This window comes from Lithobates pipiens, unplaced genomic scaffold (assembly GCF_037356315.1).
Source record: "Lithobates pipiens isolate NorthernLeopardFrog02 unplaced genomic scaffold, aLitPip1_a1.2 Scaffold_1, whole genome shotgun sequence".
Lineage (NCBI taxonomy): Eukaryota > Metazoa > Chordata > Amphibia > Anura > Ranidae > Lithobates > Lithobates pipiens.
In genome coordinates, this window is record NW_027507685.1 from 53,518,064 (window position 1) to 53,537,841 (window position 19,778).

General features: G+C 42.0%; 1 protein-coding gene across 2 annotated transcripts in view; it reads right to left on the reverse strand.

The window, feature by feature from the left end:
• The window catches only part of DOCK11 (dedicator of cytokinesis 11), a 551,771-nt gene that overhangs the window by 269,568 nt on the left and 262,425 nt on the right, over positions 1 to 19,778 (reverse strand). For both annotated transcript variants that reach the window (XM_077493986.1, XM_077493985.1), the window contains 2 exons: positions 16,381 to 16,520; positions 5,569 to 5,684 (listed from right to left, as the gene is read on the reverse strand). In XM_077493986.1, the coding sequence (XP_077350112.1) occupies positions 5,569 to 5,684; positions 16,381 to 16,520 (256 nt within the window). The remainder of the gene's footprint in view (positions 1 to 5,568; positions 5,685 to 16,380; positions 16,521 to 19,778) is intronic.

Sequence of the window (19,778 nt, forward strand, 5' to 3'; positions counted from 1 at the left end):
CATTTTAAACTTAAAGCCTAATACACACACTACGTTTTTTTTTTTTGTTCAAACTAGCTGGTTGAATAAAAAAACAGACAAACTGACAGATTGCTGCACCGACACATCGGATGTTAGTACAGTGATCTCCCCTTCTGTGCTATTGTGTTCTGGCGAGCCCCCCCACCACCAGAACACATGGGCCAATGGCTTCCAGCACTGATTGAATGCCATTTGGATGCTGGTTTTCCAGCATGCCTGTGCGACAGAAGCCAGTCATGAGTCCGGCTTCTGTCAGACAGAGAGCTGTACACATGGACTGAATGTCGGACAGTTTCTACTGACTGATGTAGTGGCCATAACCCTTTTCAGTGTGGCCTTAACTTTTTGGGCTTACCGGTTACCTCCGCTTGGCTTGTTCTTCCACGTCTAGGGGTTCCCAGGGTTGGTACCCAACAACTTTGGACGCTGACACCAATAAAGTCCTTTTGAAAGGTTTTTTATTTGCAGGGGTAACATCCAACAACACAGTCTTGTATGGGAACAGAGGGCAAGGGTGAAGAAACTCAGGCACCTTGAGCTGCAGATATAACAAAGTCTCTAGTACCACCCAGAGAGTAGCCACTCACAGCTGGGCACTTCAAGGCTGAACAAATCTCTAGCCAGAGATTATGACAATCAGCGCTTTGACTCAGAACTTGTGAAATCTCTGACCTTGAACAAGTTGTAACTGAAATTGAACAGGAACCTTTTTCCTCAGTACCTGGAACGTTCTCTGTCTCCTTGGTAGTACTGGAAAAAGGGTGAATTCGTCAGTGTCCTTCACAACTTAGCAACCAGGCACTTCTCAGGATGCCAGCTTGTTGGCCCCCCTCCGAAGAGTCCCTCCAAGCCGAGAGCACACCCGGACGCCTTGAATCCTCCCTCAGTTACTGCACCTCGGACCAGCCAGTTCCGAGACTCGGGAACAGACGGATCCTTATCCCAGACCAGCGGGTCTATTTGGGTTAACCAACCGAAGCATGTTGCGGAGGGATGAACGATCCCGTGACCGGGACCCCTCGCGGGGCTACCCCGGTCTAGAAACAGGAACAGACCGCTAGGGCCTCATTAACGAACCACACGTAACACGTGACCTCAACATCTTAAGTACCCCTCCCCAGACTCCTCAGCGGGGCCCGGCACACCCACTGATTGGCTCAGAGGAAGCTGATACCCAAAGCGTCCAACCAGGCCTGGTTCTGGCCTGTCAGGTGCACCTCACTGTACACATGACCAGGCAGAACTCTAACACAGCCCAGCCAAACTGATGTCAAAGTTAACCTACATAATTAACCCTCAGAACCCCACTACCGTTCTGAGGCAAAAACTAAATTTACACATGAATGACACTTTGTCCAAAATGTCATCCGCTACACTGATTTTGGGTTATATTGAGACGGTATATACTCATTCATTCATAGCATTAGCATTCATTGGACTAAAATCTGACACAGTTGCCCAGAATTACAGGTGTAGGGGTCACAAATACTGTAGACGCATTGACTTTGTTAATTGCCTGATTTGTGGCTAAATCTGTTGCTAGTTTTCCAGCTTGCTTGCTAAAGGTCTCTTATTGTTTTCAATTATCCCTGATCCCTGATCCCTGATCCCACCAGTCCACCAAGTTGCATACTGGGTGTTATGGCGTGCATTTCAATATTCAGATTTAGGTTAATAAAATCCTTAAATAAGTGCATGAAAATACACATCAAAGCAATGCTCATTAACACATATGCTATATTGTCAAAAGTATTGGGGCACCTGCCTTTATCCACACATCAACTTTAATGGCTTTCCAGTCTTGCTCTGCAGGGGTCAATATTCAGTTGGCCCACTATTTGCAGCTATAAAAGCTTAAACTTTTCTGGGAAGGCTGTCCACAAGGTTTAGGAGTGTGTCTATGGGAATGTTTGACCATTCTTCCAGAAGCGCATTTGTGAGGCCAGGCATTGATGTTAGACAAGAAGGTCTGGCTTACAGTCTCATATATCACAGAGTGATATATTTCAAGCATTTCTCTCTTTTAATTTTGATGATTATGGCTTACAACTAGTGAACAACCCAAGGTTGGTGTGCAGGTCAGGTGAGTTCACTGGCCAATCAAGCATAATGACACCATGATCATTAAAGTAGGTATTTGTACTTTTGGCAGTGTGGGGAGGTGCAAGTGCTGTTGGAAAATGAAATAAGCATCTCCATAAAGCTGGTCAGCAGTGGGAAGCGTGAAGTGCTTTAAAATTTTCTGGTAGAGGGCTGCGCTTACTTTGGACTTGATAAAACCCAGTGGAACAACGCCAGCAGATCACTATGCTCCCCAAATCATCACAGACTGTGAAAAATGTTACATTTAATTTGGAAATCAAGGTCCCTGAGTCTGAAGAAAGAGTTGAGAGGCACAGAATTCAAGTTTCCAAGTTGCATGAGGTCCACTGTGAAGTTTCCACAGTCAGTGATAATTTGAGGAGCTATGTCATCTGCTGGTGTTGGTCCACTGTGTTTTACCCAAAGTCAGCGCAGCCCTCTACCAGGAAATTCTAAAGCACTTTGCCTGACTCCCCTGACCTAAACCCTATAAAGAATCTGTGGGGTATTTTCAAGTGGAAGATGGGAGACACCAGACCCAACAATGCAGACAAGATGAAGGACACTATCAAAGCAACCTGGGCTTCCATAACACCTCAGCAGTGACACAGGCTGATCGCCTCCATGCTATGCCTCATTGATGCAGTAATTCATGCAAAAGAAGCCCTGACCAAGTATTGAGTGCATACTATACTGTACATGGACTTATTTTTCAGTAAGCCAACATTTCTGTATTAAAAATTCTTTTTTTTATTGGTCTTATGTAATATTCTAATTTTCTGAGATACTGAATTTTGGGGTTTGACTAGCTGTAAGCCATATTCATAAAAATTAAAAGAGAGAAATGCTTGAAATATATCACTCTGTGTGTAAAGCATCTATATAAAATATATGAGTTTCACTTTTTGAATATAATTACTGAAATAAATTAACTTTTTGATGAAATTCTAATTTTATGAGATGCACCTGTACATACTGTGGAGAGGCGACCCCATTTCATGGTGTGGATTAGCACTTTCACCCTGGTTGTTGTAAACAGTTGCATGCTAATTGCACACCTGTGGGCTGGGTTCATAAACATCCCAGTGATAGAGTTCAGGGCTCTCCCACTTGAAGACAGCTCCACCCAAGGAGACAGGAAGTCTCGCTGAGGAGTCAGGAGGGCTCCGTCCTACAGACATGAGTCTGTGTGTGAGTCTTGGGAAGACACCCATGTTCTTTAGAGAGACTGCAGGTGGCAGTTTGAACCCTGGGTAAGCTAGGAGAGAGCTTGACCCAAGTATACAGGTCTGAGGAACAGACCTATGGCCTAGCCGTGAGGCCAGAAGCAGCTGTGTCGTTAGTAGGTAAGCCAGGAGGCTGAATGACTGTGGAATAATGGTGCAAGGGAAATTTGTTTGATTTGAACTTTTTGCTTCCTTTAAATAAAAGTGGGCTGCTATGCCCTTGAAAATGCAGTCTAGATTGACACGTGTTTCTTCAAATCGCATACACCACGTGAGCTGAATCACCCCCATATCTCACAATACATATACACATGAAGATAAAACACACAAGGAGAGACCAATATATGGGGTATTTCTTTGAATGGACATGAATTCCTGAACAACCAACTTATAGCTTTTATCCTTCTTTTCCTTTCCTGTCTTCCCCTCCCCTTTTGATAACGTCTGTGAAAATTAATTACCCATTACTACATTCTATTTATATTATCCCCATATCAACCAAGTGCAACTAATAAGAAAAGTTAGACCAAGTACAGCCCAATATTAGCTTCCTTCTTTACCAATAAAAAGTAGGAACAGGAAAGGAAGAAAAAAACACCAAAGAAGAGGTGAAAAAGTATAATTCTAATTCCCATTCCCTTCTCTCCCAAGTGCCCTTAATCTCTTTCTCCAAGTTTTTTTTATTCTCCTCACTTCCTTAATGGCTTCTATTTTCTTAACTCCCTGTCATATACTCTATATATACCGTGGACATTTTAAATTCCAACCATTGCTTTCAAAATTTTATAGTGTTTATCCTGTCCTCCATTTGAAATTGAGTATGTTTATTGACAATGATGGTCAGTGTGTTAAAATTTAGAAGTGACTACGGAAAGAATGAGCTGTTTTGCATGACTGTCCTTTTGCTTCAAAAATATATATGAATTTCCCTTTTTGAATATAATTACTAAAATAAATGAACTTTTTGATGATATTTAAATTTTTGGAGATGCACCGGTATATACTGTAGATATTTCAGGAAGAAATAGGAGCAGTTTTTTTTTTTGTAATTGTAAATAATTAATAAAAAAGAAGCAAAATGGAGGAAAGAACTTATCATATTGAACAGTAGCCTGTTGGTAGGACCAATCTCACCAAAATTGTAAAAAAAAAAAATTATAAAAACAGTAATGAAAATCAAAAAATGTACTCTCTGTATTGCACCTAATATTAGTAATAATGATAGTAGTAATCCTGGATGACCCCTTCACATTCTTTTTCTGCATACTCCAACATGTGTGCGATGAAGGACACTACAGCAAATATCTACAAGAGTCTGACTCATATTTTGGATCACTTGCAAAGCCCTGCTTGAAACATTGAGGGTATACTTGTCAAAGAATCTACAATTTTTTTCCAGCCTTCCTTGTGATTTGCAAAACTCGGCTACATCATACAGCAAGAAAGGTCACTCAACTGCTGCCTGGATCACCTTCCTGGTAAGTGAACAGAAACAATGACACTGATTTATTGTCCAGTGAGTAGGATAGATGCTAAAGGTGACGCAATTTAGGGGCTCTTCTCTGTGCAATAGCATTGAGTGTTAGGAGACAGTTTTTTTCCATTTGCATTTGCAACATTGACCTCACATGTTTGGATACCATGCATACCAGAGCTCATGTAGTTTTCAATTCATGTGTTTTTTCTTTTTCATATATCTGTACGCCATAAAGAACTTTTTTGATATATTCTATTCAGTCCAACTTTTTTTTAGCTGCCTATAGGCCCTTGGGAGCAATTTTTCAAATGAATCATATTTTGGGCTAGCAGCACTTTCTCTTCATCCAGGTGGGTGGGGTTCACTTGATTAAGAGGTGACACAAAAACTGCATTGTAGAACCAGGAAATAAGTGTGTTGCCTGGATGCATGTTCAGTGGGTCAGATATTGTGTAATTCAAAAGAATTGCTTACAGATTACAAAACCTTTATCAAATAAAACAGCAAATGTGTGTGTATTTGAACTGTGTATTTAGCAGTTTGCTCAGAGTTTCAATTTAAAACTGCATCAAGAAAGAAGTACATTGACAGATCTCTACCCCACAACCAACAATTTCTTTGCAAAACTGAACCTTGTCTCTCTTTCCAAACTTCGAGTAACTAATGCTCATAGCACTGTGCCTTGAGGAATTAGGCTAAGATGTCCTGCCAACATTTATGTGGTTTTGAGGCGTGCTAATAGCTTCATGTAGTTATGTTTACCCTGAAAGTCTGAGTGAAGAAGGAGATGGTATCCAGGACAGTTAAAGAAACTTCAGTGCTGCAATTACCCTCCAGCAACGCCTGATGTAAAATGTCTGCTTCTGTGACACCTGTACCTGTGAAATATTAAAAATAAAGAAATCAGTAAAGACTCTACTGTCAGCATTTACTTAAAGTGGTTGTAAACCCTTACATTTACCCAGTGAAGTGACTGGCCTCAGGTGATATACAGAGATGAAACAAAACTTCCTACATAAGTTGTACCTGTTTGCCTGTAGCCTTCTCTTCTCTACATCCGTTCAAAGTCTAGAATTTATAAAGCTTGTCTGAGATATCAGAAAAAAGGGGGCAGATAGCTGGAGTTACACTCTGCAGAGCTCAGTGAGGAGAGCTCTGAAAGCTGATTGGGGGGAGGGACACCCTCCTTCACACAGCACACAGGAACAGAGCTAAGGCTATCAATCAGCTGGAGCTCCTTCACCTGTCACCACTTTTCTATTGAAAAGGAAAACATGTCAGAAGGCATTCCTGCTGATAGCAGAGGAACGAAGCAGCAGACAGAAATGACACTTTGTGCTATTTGAGCTCTTAATTAACACACTGTAAAGGGATATGCTTTGTTCATATTCGTTCATATTTATCTGAGGTTTATAACCACTTTAATGAATACATTTGTAAAACGTTGAATACACACACTGACATCTAATTAAAAAAACATGATCCTTGTAAAAGTGGAATTTTGCATTTGACATGGTAGGCATGCACTCCATGGGAGGCACCTGTTCCTGTATCCATTATCCCCCAAACTATAATGGCTGCATAAAAAAATTTCTTGCTAGAAAAGGTGGCTATAGAGTGGTCTAAAGGGTAAGTTCACCTTTGTGCACTTGGTATTGACCCCTAAATGTTGCAAATCAGCTGTTTCAATCATAGAATCTGTAGGAACCCTTAGCCCTTGTACACACGGACATTCCGACCACAAGATCCGTTCGTTTTGTCCGAAACTGGTGTTGCATACACACGGTCGGACAAAGTTGTCGGAAAATCTGATAGTTCGGAACGTGATGACGTTTGTTCGTTATGACAGGACTACGTTCAGGCTAGTAGCCAATAGCTTTGGTCTCGTAATTTAATCTGAGCATGCGTGGCACTTTGTCCGATCGGAATTCTCTACAAACGATCGGACAAATTCCGATCGGATCATGCTGTCGTAAAATTTTATTTCCAGCTCTCAAACTTTGTTGGTCGGAAAAAGTCAGATGGAGCCCACACACTGTCGGATTATCCGACAACACGGTCCGATCGGACATTTTCTGTCGGAATGTCCAACCGTGTGTACAAGGGCTTAAAGGTTTTTTTTTCTAAATTCCAGCTCCCCTATGCCCCGATATAGCATTCATGCACTTTTTTTGCAAAAATATCAAAGCTTTCCATTAAATCTAAAATGGTAATAATGGGCTAATGGCGCTACCTCAAACCTATTGTTTTGTGTTTATATCCAACTAATTCTTTCTATTATTCCAAATTCAACCATGTGCCACTACAAGTCAGTTATATTCCTTATCCTAAAAAAGGTGAGCACACACAGTTCTTCACTAACGTGATCGAACACTCAGTCAAAATCCCTAAAAAGCACCCACACTACATGTAAAATCCACAACATTCAAAATAATTTTGTGATAGTAATTTTTGTGATCCCAAAAAATATTAATATACTATACAGCCGACTACCATACACAGTGTACAAGACCCCTATTCGGGGGAAAGTTTACACTTATAGTCGCACTGCGTTTGTGCAGTTCCTGTGCAATTGCTATCACTGTGCACAATTTATATTACCACTATAATACCCCGTGAATGGAAAAAATATATATTACAATGAAAGAACAAAAACCACCGAGACCATGAAAAATACAAAAAATAGGACAATAAAAAATATAAAAAAAGTCAAAGGCAGCAAAATAAAAAATAGTAAATGTGCGGGGTGATTCCTAACCCCCTTACAAATGTGAAAAATACAAAAAACCTGAAAAAAGTGTAAATAAAAATCCAAAAAATATCAATAGATTTATGTATCTATATATATAAGGTCCACAAGAAGTCTCTTATCATGTGCTTTCAACCATGCGATTATTCTTTTTCAAATAACAGGAAGGTGACTTTTGTGATTAAGCCTGCTTATTGGTGACTTCCGTGCTCGTTCCCCCTCAAGGGTCCCCACTCACCGAATCCACGCACCCCCTAGGGGGTATGTTGCCTGTAATCTGTGCTCCACTAGATTGAGGATTCTTCTAATTAACTCTGTCTTCAGCTGGTCTTCCCCAGGGTTTATTGGAAATGATGAGAGAAGGAGGCTTTGTTATCCGCCAGTGGGTCCTCAAGAAAGAAAAAATCTGCTCATGGTGTAGTATTCTCAATAACTGACCACTTGAGAGAAAGGGAAACGGGCTACAAAAAAGGTTCTTCAAAAATAGGCTTTCCCAAAATAATAGCTTCTGCAATGATTTATATACCTTATTAATGTGTATATAGCAGAGGACTAATGATCACTCAAAATATGTTTTATTACAAAAATGTTATATAATTACAAAAAGAGAGAGACAGATTACGCATATGCTAAAAAATTAGTTTACAGTGCTTAGTGCAAGGAAACGCTTTTTTACAAAAATGTCCCTTTAAACCAGAAATGCGATCTACAGCAATAGCACTATAAGCCTGTAAATTTAGTATATGTATATATACCAATAATGTGTCTCAGAAAAGTTTAACAAAAAATGGCAAAGATAAAAATAAAAACCCGAACAGCAGAAAAATATTAAAAAATAAAAAGTAAAAAATAAAATATATCTTAAAAACAACAGTCCTTTTTAATGCAAACCAGCACTATACACAATTGTATGGAGCCTAAGTACCCAATTCTCTGGGGGGTCCCGTTTGTTTTAGGCACTACAGGCTTCCCATATACTGGATGCAAAACTACTTATCTTAAGCAGTATTCCTCCTATGGACGGAGGTTTGAAAGAAATTTTAGCACCAGCCCGGTTCGCCTATCCGCAAGGGTAATCCCCTATTCGAACGGCGTGCGCTCCAACTGCGCTCCACCGGGTCAGGCGCACCGGAAGTGACGTGGTGTACGTAATGACGCTGGACGCGTTTCGTCATAGACGTCCTCAGCAGCCCTGAGGACGTCTATGGGAAGCCTGTAGTGCCTAAAACAAACGGGACCCCCCAGAGAATTGGGTACTTAGGCTCCATACAATTGTGTATAGTGCTGGTTTGCATTAAAAAGGACTGTTGTTTTTAAGATATATTTTATTTTTTACTTTTTATTTTTTAATATTTTTCTGCTGTTCGGGTTTTTATTTTTATCTTTGCCATTTTTTGTTAAACTTTTCTGAGACACATTATTGGTATATATACATATACTAAATTTACAGGCTTATAGTGCTATTGCTGTAGATCGCATTTCTGGTTTAAAGGGACATTTTTGTAAAAAAGCGTTTCCTTGCACTAAGCACTGTAAACTAATTTTTTAGCATATGCGTAATCTGTCTCTCTCTTTTTGTAATTATATAACATTTTTGTAATAAAACATATTTTGAGTGATCATTAGTCCTCTGCTATATACACATTAATAAGGTATATAAATCATTGCAGAAGCTATTATTTTGGGAAAGCCTATTTTTGAAGAACCTTTTTTGTAGCCCGTTTCCCTTTCTCTCAAGTGGTCAGTTATTGAGAATACTACACCATGAGCAGATTTTTTCTTTCTTGAGGACCCACTGGCGGATAACAAAGCCTCCTTCTCTCATCATTTCCAATAAACCCTGGGGAAGACCAGCTGAAGACAGAGTTAATTAGAAGAATCCTCAATCTAGTGGAGCACAGATTACAGGCAACATACCCCCTAGGGGGTGCGTGGATTCGGTGAGTGGGGACCCTTGAGGGGGAACGAGCACGGAAGTCACCAATAAGCAGGCTTAATCACAAAAGTCACCTTCCTGTTATTTGAAAAAGAATAATCGCATGGTTGAAAGCACATGATAAGAGACTTCTTGTGGACCTTATATATATAGATACATAAATCTATTGATATTTTTTGGATTTTTATTTACACTTTTTTCAGGTTTTTTGTATTTTTCACATTTGTAAGGGGGTTAGGAATCACCCCGCACATTTACTATTTTTTATTTTGCTGCCTTTGACTTTTTTTATATTTTTTATTGTCCTATTTTTTGTATTTTTCATGGTCTCGGTGGTTTTTGTTCTTTCATTGTAATATATATTTTTTCCATTCACGGGGTATTATAGTGGTAATATAAATTGTGCACAGTGATAGCAATTGCACAGGAACTGCACAAACGCAGTGCGACTATAAGTGTAAACTTTCCCCCGAATAGGGGTCTTGTACACTGTGTATGGTAGTCGGCTGTATAGTATATTAATATTTTTTGGGATCACAAAAATTACTATCACAAAATTATTTTGAATGTTGTGGATTTTACATGTAGTGTGGGTGCTTTTTAGGGATTTTGACTGAGTGTTCGATCACGTTAGTGAAGAACTGTGTGTGCTCACCTTTTTTAGGATAAGGAATATACCGTAACTGACTTGTAGTGGCACATGGTTGAATTTGGAATAATAGAAAGAATTAGTTGGATATAAACACAAAACAATAGGTTTGAGGTAGCGCCATTAGCCCATTATTACCATTTTACTTTTAAACATAACCTGGGTTTCAGATTGTGTTCTTAGGGAGGCAGCAACTTCATAGTGACTAATATAAATAGGTCCAACTTTTATATATGTATTTTCTACACTGCTATACCTCATAAAATACTGCAATTAGTAATACATTATCAATAGAGTCAGGGGGAGATATAGGCATTCACATATACCCCTGTGTGACTGTGACCTGTTCCATAAGCGCGGCCTTTCGTGTACAGTTGATTTTTCCATTAAATCTACAGTCACTTACTTCTCTTGTCCTAATCCACGTTTCCAGACGTTTCCATTAGTAATCTTCTTCCTGATCAGACTTTAGGTCATGCCGCAGGAAGGAGTTGACCAGCTGACCTTATTAGCACACACCCTGCATCATCTACCCACTCATTCTCAGGTGCATGTTTTTTAAATGAAGTGCAATCAGTCAGTGATCACCCTTCTTACTAAATACACAATCAGATTGCATGGTGTACGTCCATCTTTATACAAGTACATAGGAGGGAGTGGATAGAAGCACTCAGCTGTCAAGCCCCGTTCACAAATCTGCATAGTGGGAACTCGGATTCCCACATGTGGTTTTTTTTTGCGGGGGGGGGGGGGGGGGGGTGGCGTTTTGGGGAATTTTCAGTCATCACACATAAAGCAGCTCATCTACCTGAATGGCACACAGCAATCGCCCCGCGAGAAGCTTCAGGTCTTTTTTTTTTTTTTTTTAACCACTTGCCGACCGCCGCACGCCGATGTACGTCGGCAGAATGGCACGGGCAGGCATAAGCACGTACATGTACGTGATTTGCCTCCCGCGGGTCGGGGGCCCGATCGGGCCCCCGCCCGGTGCCTGCGGCGGTCGGTTTTCGTTCGGGAGCGATCCCGGACGAGGGGACGGCCATTCATTCATGGCCACCCCCTCGCGATCGCTCCCGACGAATGAAAATCCCCCGTGACATCACTTCCTCTCCTGTAATGTAAACACAGGAGAGGAAGTGATGTATTCTCTCCTCCGTGTCGGTATTTTTCGTTCCGACACGGAGGAGAGCGGATCAGTGAGTTGCACCAACACATCCCACACACAGTAGAACATGCCAGGCACACTCACACCCCCCCTTTACCCCCCGATCACCCCCCCAATTACCCCTGCCCCCCAGTCACAGTGACACCAATGTCATTTTTTTTTTTTTTTTTTTTTTTTTTGCATTGGTGTCATTTGTGACTGTAATAACTGTTAGGGCAGTTAGGGTTAGCCCCCTTTAGTTCTAATGTACCCCCCTAACCCCCCCAATAAAGGTTTAACCCCGTGATCACCCCCCGTCGCCAGTGTCACTAAGGCTGGGTTCACATTGCAGCGGTTTATGAGAACGAATGTGATTCGCACCGCACTGCAGTGCAAATCACATCCGATCTCTGTGCGATTCGAGTTCAGCCATTCGCCGCACCCGCCGCACCCGCCACACCCGCCGCACCCGCCGCAAATTCGCACGGGACCCTTTTTTTGGCCCGCAGCAGAATCGGATCGCATGGGTGTTCACACCATGCGATCCGAGTTTGCAGATCGCACTGCGATATGCGAACTGATCTGGGGGTGTCAGTAGCATTTCACTGACACTCCCAGCAGTTCGCATAGGGCAGTGTGAACTGCCGCCGGGAGGCATGCGATGCGGGAACCCGCCGCGGATTCGCGGCGTTTCCGCATCGCTCCAGTGTGAACCCAGCCTAATAAGCGATCATTTTTCTGATCGCCGTATTAGTGTCACAGGTGACGCTAGTTAGGCAGGTAGGTATTTAGGTTCGCCGCAGCTTTTTATAGCGCTAGGGACCCCCATATACTACCGCATAAAGCCCCCTGATTGCCCCCTAGTTAACCCTTTCACCAGTGATCACCATATAACTGTTACAGGTGACGCTGGTTGGTTAGTTATTTTTTTATAGTTTCAGGGCACCCGCCATTTATTACCTAATAAAGGTTTAACCCCCTGATCACCCGGCAGGTGTCATTTGTGACTAATAACTGTTAGGGCAGTTAGGGTTAGCCCCCTTTAGTTCTAAGGTACCCCCCTAACCCCCCCAATAAAGGTTTAACCCCGTGATCACCCCCCGTCGCCAGTGTCACTAAGGCTGGGTTCACATTGCAGCGGTTTATGAGAACGGATGTGATTCGCACCGCACTGCAGTGCAAATCACATCCGATCTCTGTGCGATTCGAGTTCAGCTATACAGATAGTATGGCTGAATTCGTGTCGCACCCGCCGCACCCGCCGCAAACTCGCACGGGACCCTTTTTTTGGTCCGCAGCAGAATCGGATCGCATGGGTGTTCACACCATGCGATCCAAGTTTGCAGATCGCACTGCGATATGCGAACTGATCTGGGGGTGTCATTAACATTTCACTGACACTCCCAGCAGTTCGCATAGGGCAGTGTGAACTGCCGCCGGGAGGCATGCGATGCGGGAACCCGCCGCGCATTTGTGGCGTTCCCGCATCGCTCCAGTGTGAACCCAGCCTAATAAGCGATCGTTTTTCTGATCGCTGTATTAGTGTCACAGGTGACGCTAGTTAGGCAGGTAGGTATTTAGGTTCGCCGCAGCTTTTTATAGCGCCAGGGACCCCCATATACTACCGCATAAAGCCCCCTGATTGCCCCCTAGTTAACCCTTTCACCAGTGATCACCATATAACTGTTACAGGTGACGCTGGTTGGTTAGTTATTTTTTTATAGTTTCAGGGCACCCGCCATTTATTACCTAGTCTCACTAGTGTACCCCTAAATTTAGGGGTGTCTACTTTCTAAAATGGGGTCATTTGGGGGGGGGGGGTTTGTGCCATCTTGGCATTTTATGGCCTTCAAAACTGTAACGCCCTTAGAAAGCCTGAAGGCGGTGCTTGGTTTTTGGGGCCCCGTACGCGGCTAGGCTCCCAAAAAGTCCCACATATGTGGTATCCCCGTACTCAGGAGAAGCAGCAGAATTTATTTTGGGGTGTCATTTCACATATGCCCATGGCATGCGTGAGCAATATATCATTTAGTGACAACTTTGTGAAAAAAAAAAAAAGTTTGTAATTTTCCCGCAACTTGTGGCAAAATATAAAATATTCCATGGACTCAACATGCCTCTCAGCAAATAGCTTGGGGTGTCTACTTTCTAAAATGGGGTCATTTGTGGGGGTTTTGTGCCATCTTGGCATTTTATGGCCTTCAAAACTGTAATAGGTAGTGAGAAGTGAACTCAAAAAATTACGCCCTTAGAAAGCCTGAAGGCGGTGCTTGGTTTTCGGGGCCCCGTACGCGGCTAGGCTCCCAAAAAGTCCCACATATGTGGTATCCCCGTACTCAGGAGAAGCAGCAGAATTTATTTTGGGGTGTCATTTCACATATGCCCATGGCATGCATGAGCAATATATCATTTAGTGACAACTTTGTGAAAAAAAAAAAAAAAAAAAAAAAGTTTGTAATTTTCCCGCAACTTGTGGCAAAATATAAAATATTCCATGGACTCAACATGCCTCTCAGCAAATAGCTTGGGGTGTCTACTTTCTAAAATGGGGTCATTTGTGGGGGTTTTGTGCCATCTTGGCATTTTATGGCCTTCAAAACTGTAATAGGTAGTGAGGCGTGAAATCAAAAATTTACGCCCTTAGAAAGCCTGAAGGCGGTGCTTGGTTTTCGGGGCCCTGTACGCGGCTAGGCTCCCAAAAAGTCCCACATATGTGGTATCCCCGTACTCAGGAGAAGCAGCAGAATTTATTTTGGGGTGTCATTTCACATACGCCCATAGCATGTGTGAGCAATATATCATTTAGTGACAACTTTGTGTAAAAAAAAAAAAAAAAATTTTTTTTTGTCATTATTCAATCGCTTGAGGCAAAAAAATAAAATATTCAATGGGCTCAACATGCCTCTTATCAATTTCCTTAGGGGGTCTACTTTCCAAAATGGGGTCATTTGGGGGGGTTTTGTACTGCCCTGTCATTTTAGCACCTCAAGAAATGAGATAGGCAGTCGTAAACTAAAAGCTGCGTAAATTCCAGAAAACGTACCTTAGTTTGTAGATGTGACAACTTTTGCGCAAACCAATAAATATACAATTATTGACTTTTTTTTTACCAAAGACATGTGGCTGAATACATTTTGGCCTAAATGTATGACTAAAATTGAGTTTATTGGATTTTTCTAATAACAAAAAGTAGAAAATATCATTTTTTTTCAAAATTTGCGGTCTTTTTACGTTTATATCGCAAAAAATAAAAATCGCAGAGGCAATCAAATACCATCAAAAGAAAGCTCTATTTGTGGGAAGAAAAGGACGCAAATTTTGTTTGGGTACAACATTGCATGACCGCGCAATTACCAGTTAAAGCAGCGCAGTGCCAAATTGTAAAAAGACCTCTGGTCATTTACCAGCAAAATGGTCCGGTCTGAAAGTGGTTAAGAGTGGAGCTTGGTGCATTTTTTACTGCAGTTTTTGGTGCAGTGCATTTCAGAAATGCAAGGAAACGCACAGATGTGAATGGAGCCTCGTTGTTCTTGTGTTATCACACCAATTTCACTTTCAGGCCCCATTCACATCTAGCATAGTGGGAGCACACATTTTGTGTCTCGTTTTTCCTGTGACATGCATAGGGCAGCCTGTTGATTTCAATTGGCTGCCTTACATGTGGCTTATGGGACATCTTGGCATTTTGTGGGTTGCGTGTTTTTTACTGTGCATTTTGCAGCATTTGCCCCTCATTTTTTCACATGGCAAAATGTGTGTTTGCTTCTGTCCCGTTACAATTAATGGCACTGAAAGCACAACTAGTAATTTTAGGTGTATAAATATGGCCATACGCTATATAATCTGATTGTATATTGTGTATTTATTGAGAAGGGGGATCACTGACTGATTGCATTTCATTTAAAAAACATGCACCTGGGAATGGGTGGGTGGATGATGTGGGGTGTGTGCTAATAAGGTCAGCTGGTCAACTCCTTCCTGTGTCATGACCTAAAGTCTGATCAGGAAGAAGATTACTAATGGAAACGTCTGGAAACATGGATTAGGACAAGAAAAGTAAGTGACTGTAGATTTAATCGAAAGCTTTGATATTTTAGCAAAAAAACTGCATGAATGCTATACTGGTGCATAGGGGAGCTGGAATTTAGAAAAAAATGTACAAAGGTGAACTTACCCACAGCTCCTATGATTGAAACAGCTGATTTGTTACCTTGGTGAGGGCTGCAACATTTAGGGGTCAATACCAGGTTCTTCTAATCTGTGGAAGAGCTTGTTTTAATACATTTGTAGGAAGTTCTTAGTTTGAGGGGGCTGATCAATTCTTCATTTCAGCAATGACAACACATTTTCTCTTCCAAGGATAAAATAAGCAGTTTTAAATTGAAAGGCTTTGATGTGCAAATGAAAAAGCCAAATATAGAATAGGAAATATTGAAATGGTTATTATATAGTCTTCTATCCGGTTTTAAGTTGGAGCTCATGCTTCCCTCTGTTTCTTTAGCACCTATCTTAAAAAGCTCCATCTACAGAGCTCAATAGCTCTAGATCAGCATTTCTCAACATTTTTAACCTGAAAGAACCCTTCAAAAATATTTAAGCCCTCCGGGAACCCCTGAGATAATTTTCCAGTCTACAGCTAATAGTATATTAGTGCGATAAGCAAGTTTTAGATATAAAGTAAAATAGACATATACTGTATAATGCACAATTTTTCATGTCAAAGAAAAAATAAGTGATTTTCTGTTTTCTCTTTATACACATTGTGAAGTAAAAAGGAAAGCGGATATAAAAGTTTGGAAATGTATTAATAAAAAAAGAAAAAAGAAAACAAGTCATTAGAGTTTTCCTTTAACTACTACACACACCCTTCAGGCTATACCTTGCAAATACCATTGTGTATGCTTGCATTCACCTTGGAAAACAAGGAAGATCAGTGAAAAAATGCAGGACAGACTTTGTGCCATGTTCATTTGTCCCACAAACCCATCTAACTTTTGCATCAAGAAACATTTATGCCAAACTACATAACATTGCTTGATGTTTTGCTAGCTTATAGTGGGAGTATTTAGGTGGTGAGCTATCCTCCAAGTACTTACTATGGTTAAGTGTGAAGGAACTCTCTAAGCTGCTAAGATGTTGCAAACGTGAGGATCCTGTCCTGCTCCTCAGAGCCGGCATTGTTTGAGATTTTCTGTCTGCTGCTCCAAAATGCTTAGATGTCCAGACATCCTGAACCCTAGAAAGACAACAAGAACATCATTACCTATTAAGGAAGCACAGCTTAATGGCTTACATCAAGTTTATTTTAAAAGCAAACACTCCTACCAACAAGTCATATCTTTTATGCGGCTGTACAGTATATTTGGCTTGCTATGGGACAGAAGAATCACAAGCTACCACAACAAAATACAAGGGATGGTTCACTTAGGTATTAATAGTAATAAAGGTCCACACACTTTTCTGTGTTTATATAATGAACTCAGGAATGTCTGAGCACTGGTATAATAAAACTAGTTGTGGTAAGGTACCACTAAATACAGTAGACTAAACAAAATAATAATAATAAAAAAAAATGCTATCTATCTGCAAATCTTATGTGTGCTGTTTTTTTTTTTTTTTTTTAAATAAAACATCAGTTATTATTACATTAGATAAAAATGAGATTGCAGAAAGTTCCAAAAGCCTCATCAACATTTTTAAATAAAAATGTAAGTAACAAGGGGGCGTGGCGACCAAGCCCAAAGATGGCCGCATAGCCTGATAGCTCCGTCGCTCACCCGGGGGAAACAGCGGATATAGGAGCTATAAAAGACCCGACACTCTGCCATCCACCCCAGCTGTACTCAGGGACACCACAGGGATGCAGAGGAGAAGAAAGAAGCCGCCAACGCAGCTCTGCAAGCTGCCAGGATACTTTACACAGGGGCAGCAACATCCACAAGATGGCGGAGGAGGCCACTCGCACGAGCGAAACAGACAGGCCTTGACGGGAGCCTCTGCACATGACGAGCGGAGGAATGGATAGGAGAGCTCACATAATGGCTCATCATCAGCTGCATCCACTCCGACCACAAGGAGCCCTGCAAAAACCAGACAGCTCACAACCTCCCCACACAGCGGCCTGCAGTCCCATAAAATGGAGGTGAGTGAACACAGTGCATTTGAGAGGCCTAATACCCCAGCAGCGTCTGATCCCATAGTAGGATTCCCAACCACCGCAGCCTGTATCTGACATTGTACATAAAGAAATGTTATTGTCCCTCAGATCTTCCATACAGTCTGATATGATCCACACAGTCAATAAATGCCAAACAGAAATCCACAGACTAGGCGATAGGGTGGATCGGGTGGAACATGCATTGGGAGATCATTCCAGCTCCTTTAACAAGATGGTGGACGCCCACCAAGATGACATCTCCTTGATCAAAGATAAATTATCAGACCTTGAAGACAGATCCAGGAGAAATAACTTAAAGATCAGGGGGTATCCCAGAAATCGTGACAGCTGCACAGCTCCCACAGTATGCCCTGGACCTGTTCTCAGCCATATTTCCAGCCGCAACCGCTTTAGAGCTAACAATAGACAGGATTCACAGAGTCCCTAAACCCTCATTTCTCGCAGACGAAATACCCAGAGATGTATTGTTAAGGCTACACTTCTATAAAACGAAGGATTGTATTCTAGAAACCTTCCGTAAAGCAGAACACCGCCTGGAACAATACTCTGCCATACAAATGCTCCCAGACCTATCCAGATACACCCTGCAAAGGTATCCTAATCTGGCAACTATTACGAAAGCCCTACGCAACCATCGCATCCTCCACAAATGGAAATACCCGGCGACACTTTCCATCACCCATAACGGTACTAACATAACCGTATCCACCCTGGAAGACGGACTGACAGCCCTTCGACAATGGGGGATCATAGCGGACCTGCCATCAACCTCCCCCCAAATGGGGGGTCCTTCGCACACCCAGGAAGAATGGCAAGTGGTGGCCAGGAAAAAGAAAAAGAAAAATAACAATGATGCCTACTAAGAAAGCTCCTATACTAACTCCAACATTACAACGTCTATAATCCCCTGGGAATAACAGAAAATGGAAACATTTCCACATTCCCCCACCAGCATTGAACAGTGCACTTTGTGCAAAAATCCCCTAGAGGGATCTTCTTTGATACTGTCAACTGTTTTTTTTTCTGTTTTTTTTGTTTTATTCTGTTTTGCAGTTCTCACCTACTGTTGGATCAGCCGGGACGCATAAGAATCATCTTATGCCGCGTACACACGAGCGGACTTTTCAACATCCAAAGTCCGAAGGACTGAGTCCGTCAGACTATCCGATCGTGTGTGGGCTGCAACGGACTTTTGACTCACCAAAGTCCGAAGGACTTTAGAATATGGAACATGCTTAAAATTTTTCCGAAGGAACTCCGCCGGACCCGGTCCCCTTCGAAAAATCCGCTCGTGTGTATGCTACTCCGACGGACTAAAACCGACGCTAGGGCAGCTATTGGCTACTGGCTATGAACTTCCTTATTCGAGTCGGGTCGTACGTCATCACGTTCGAATCCGTCGGAGTTTAGTGTGATCGTGTGTGGCCAAGTCCGTTCGGCCGAAAAGTCTGTCAGAACTCCGTCGGAATTCCAGCAGAACTCCGACGGAACTCCTTTGGAAGTCTGTCGGACATAAGTCCTCTCGTGTGTACGGGGCTTTACACCTACCCCAACGGATCTTCCTTGTTACTACGGAACAACTTCTACTGAGCTTCAAACACCCAGGACCACAAAACCACCTCAGCGACGGCTGCCGAGGGCAAGGAACATACTAGTGTGTGACATCAACTCTACTAAATATACGCTAGTGAATGTTTACGTTCCCAACAAACACCAACTCAATTTCCTAAACAAATTAATGAAAAAAGTCAGGAAGACTCAACAAGGCTCCCTCGTAATATGCGGAGACTTCAACATTACCCCAGACCCACAACTAGACTGTACATCAAGGCTTCCCAGAAGAGCACCTGCTATGACATCCTTTTTGAACTCTCGGAACCTATTTGATGTTTGGCATTGTACCCACGCCACCGAAAGAGACTTTACATTCTACTCGCATAGGCATTGCACGTATACGAGAATTGACTTGTTTTTGACGGACAGGTTGCTACTCCAGAGGGTAATGAATGTTCAAATAAATAATATATCATGGTCAGACCATGCGTCCATCCTGTTATCTCTACGGGATTCATATCCCAACCAAAACGCTGGTGGGCCAATCCCCAAATATTGCAATGCCCATCAACAAAACACATCTTGGAGAGCCGCCTGTCCGAATATTTCCAGATCAATTCTCCGTCCTCTGAAAACCCATTCACTTTGTGGAATTCCCATAAGGCATACATTAGAGGCATGTTTATTCAACTTGGTTCTAAACTCAAGAAGCAGAGGCAGTAGAAACTAGACACCTTATTGGCAGAAATCAATAACCTCGAC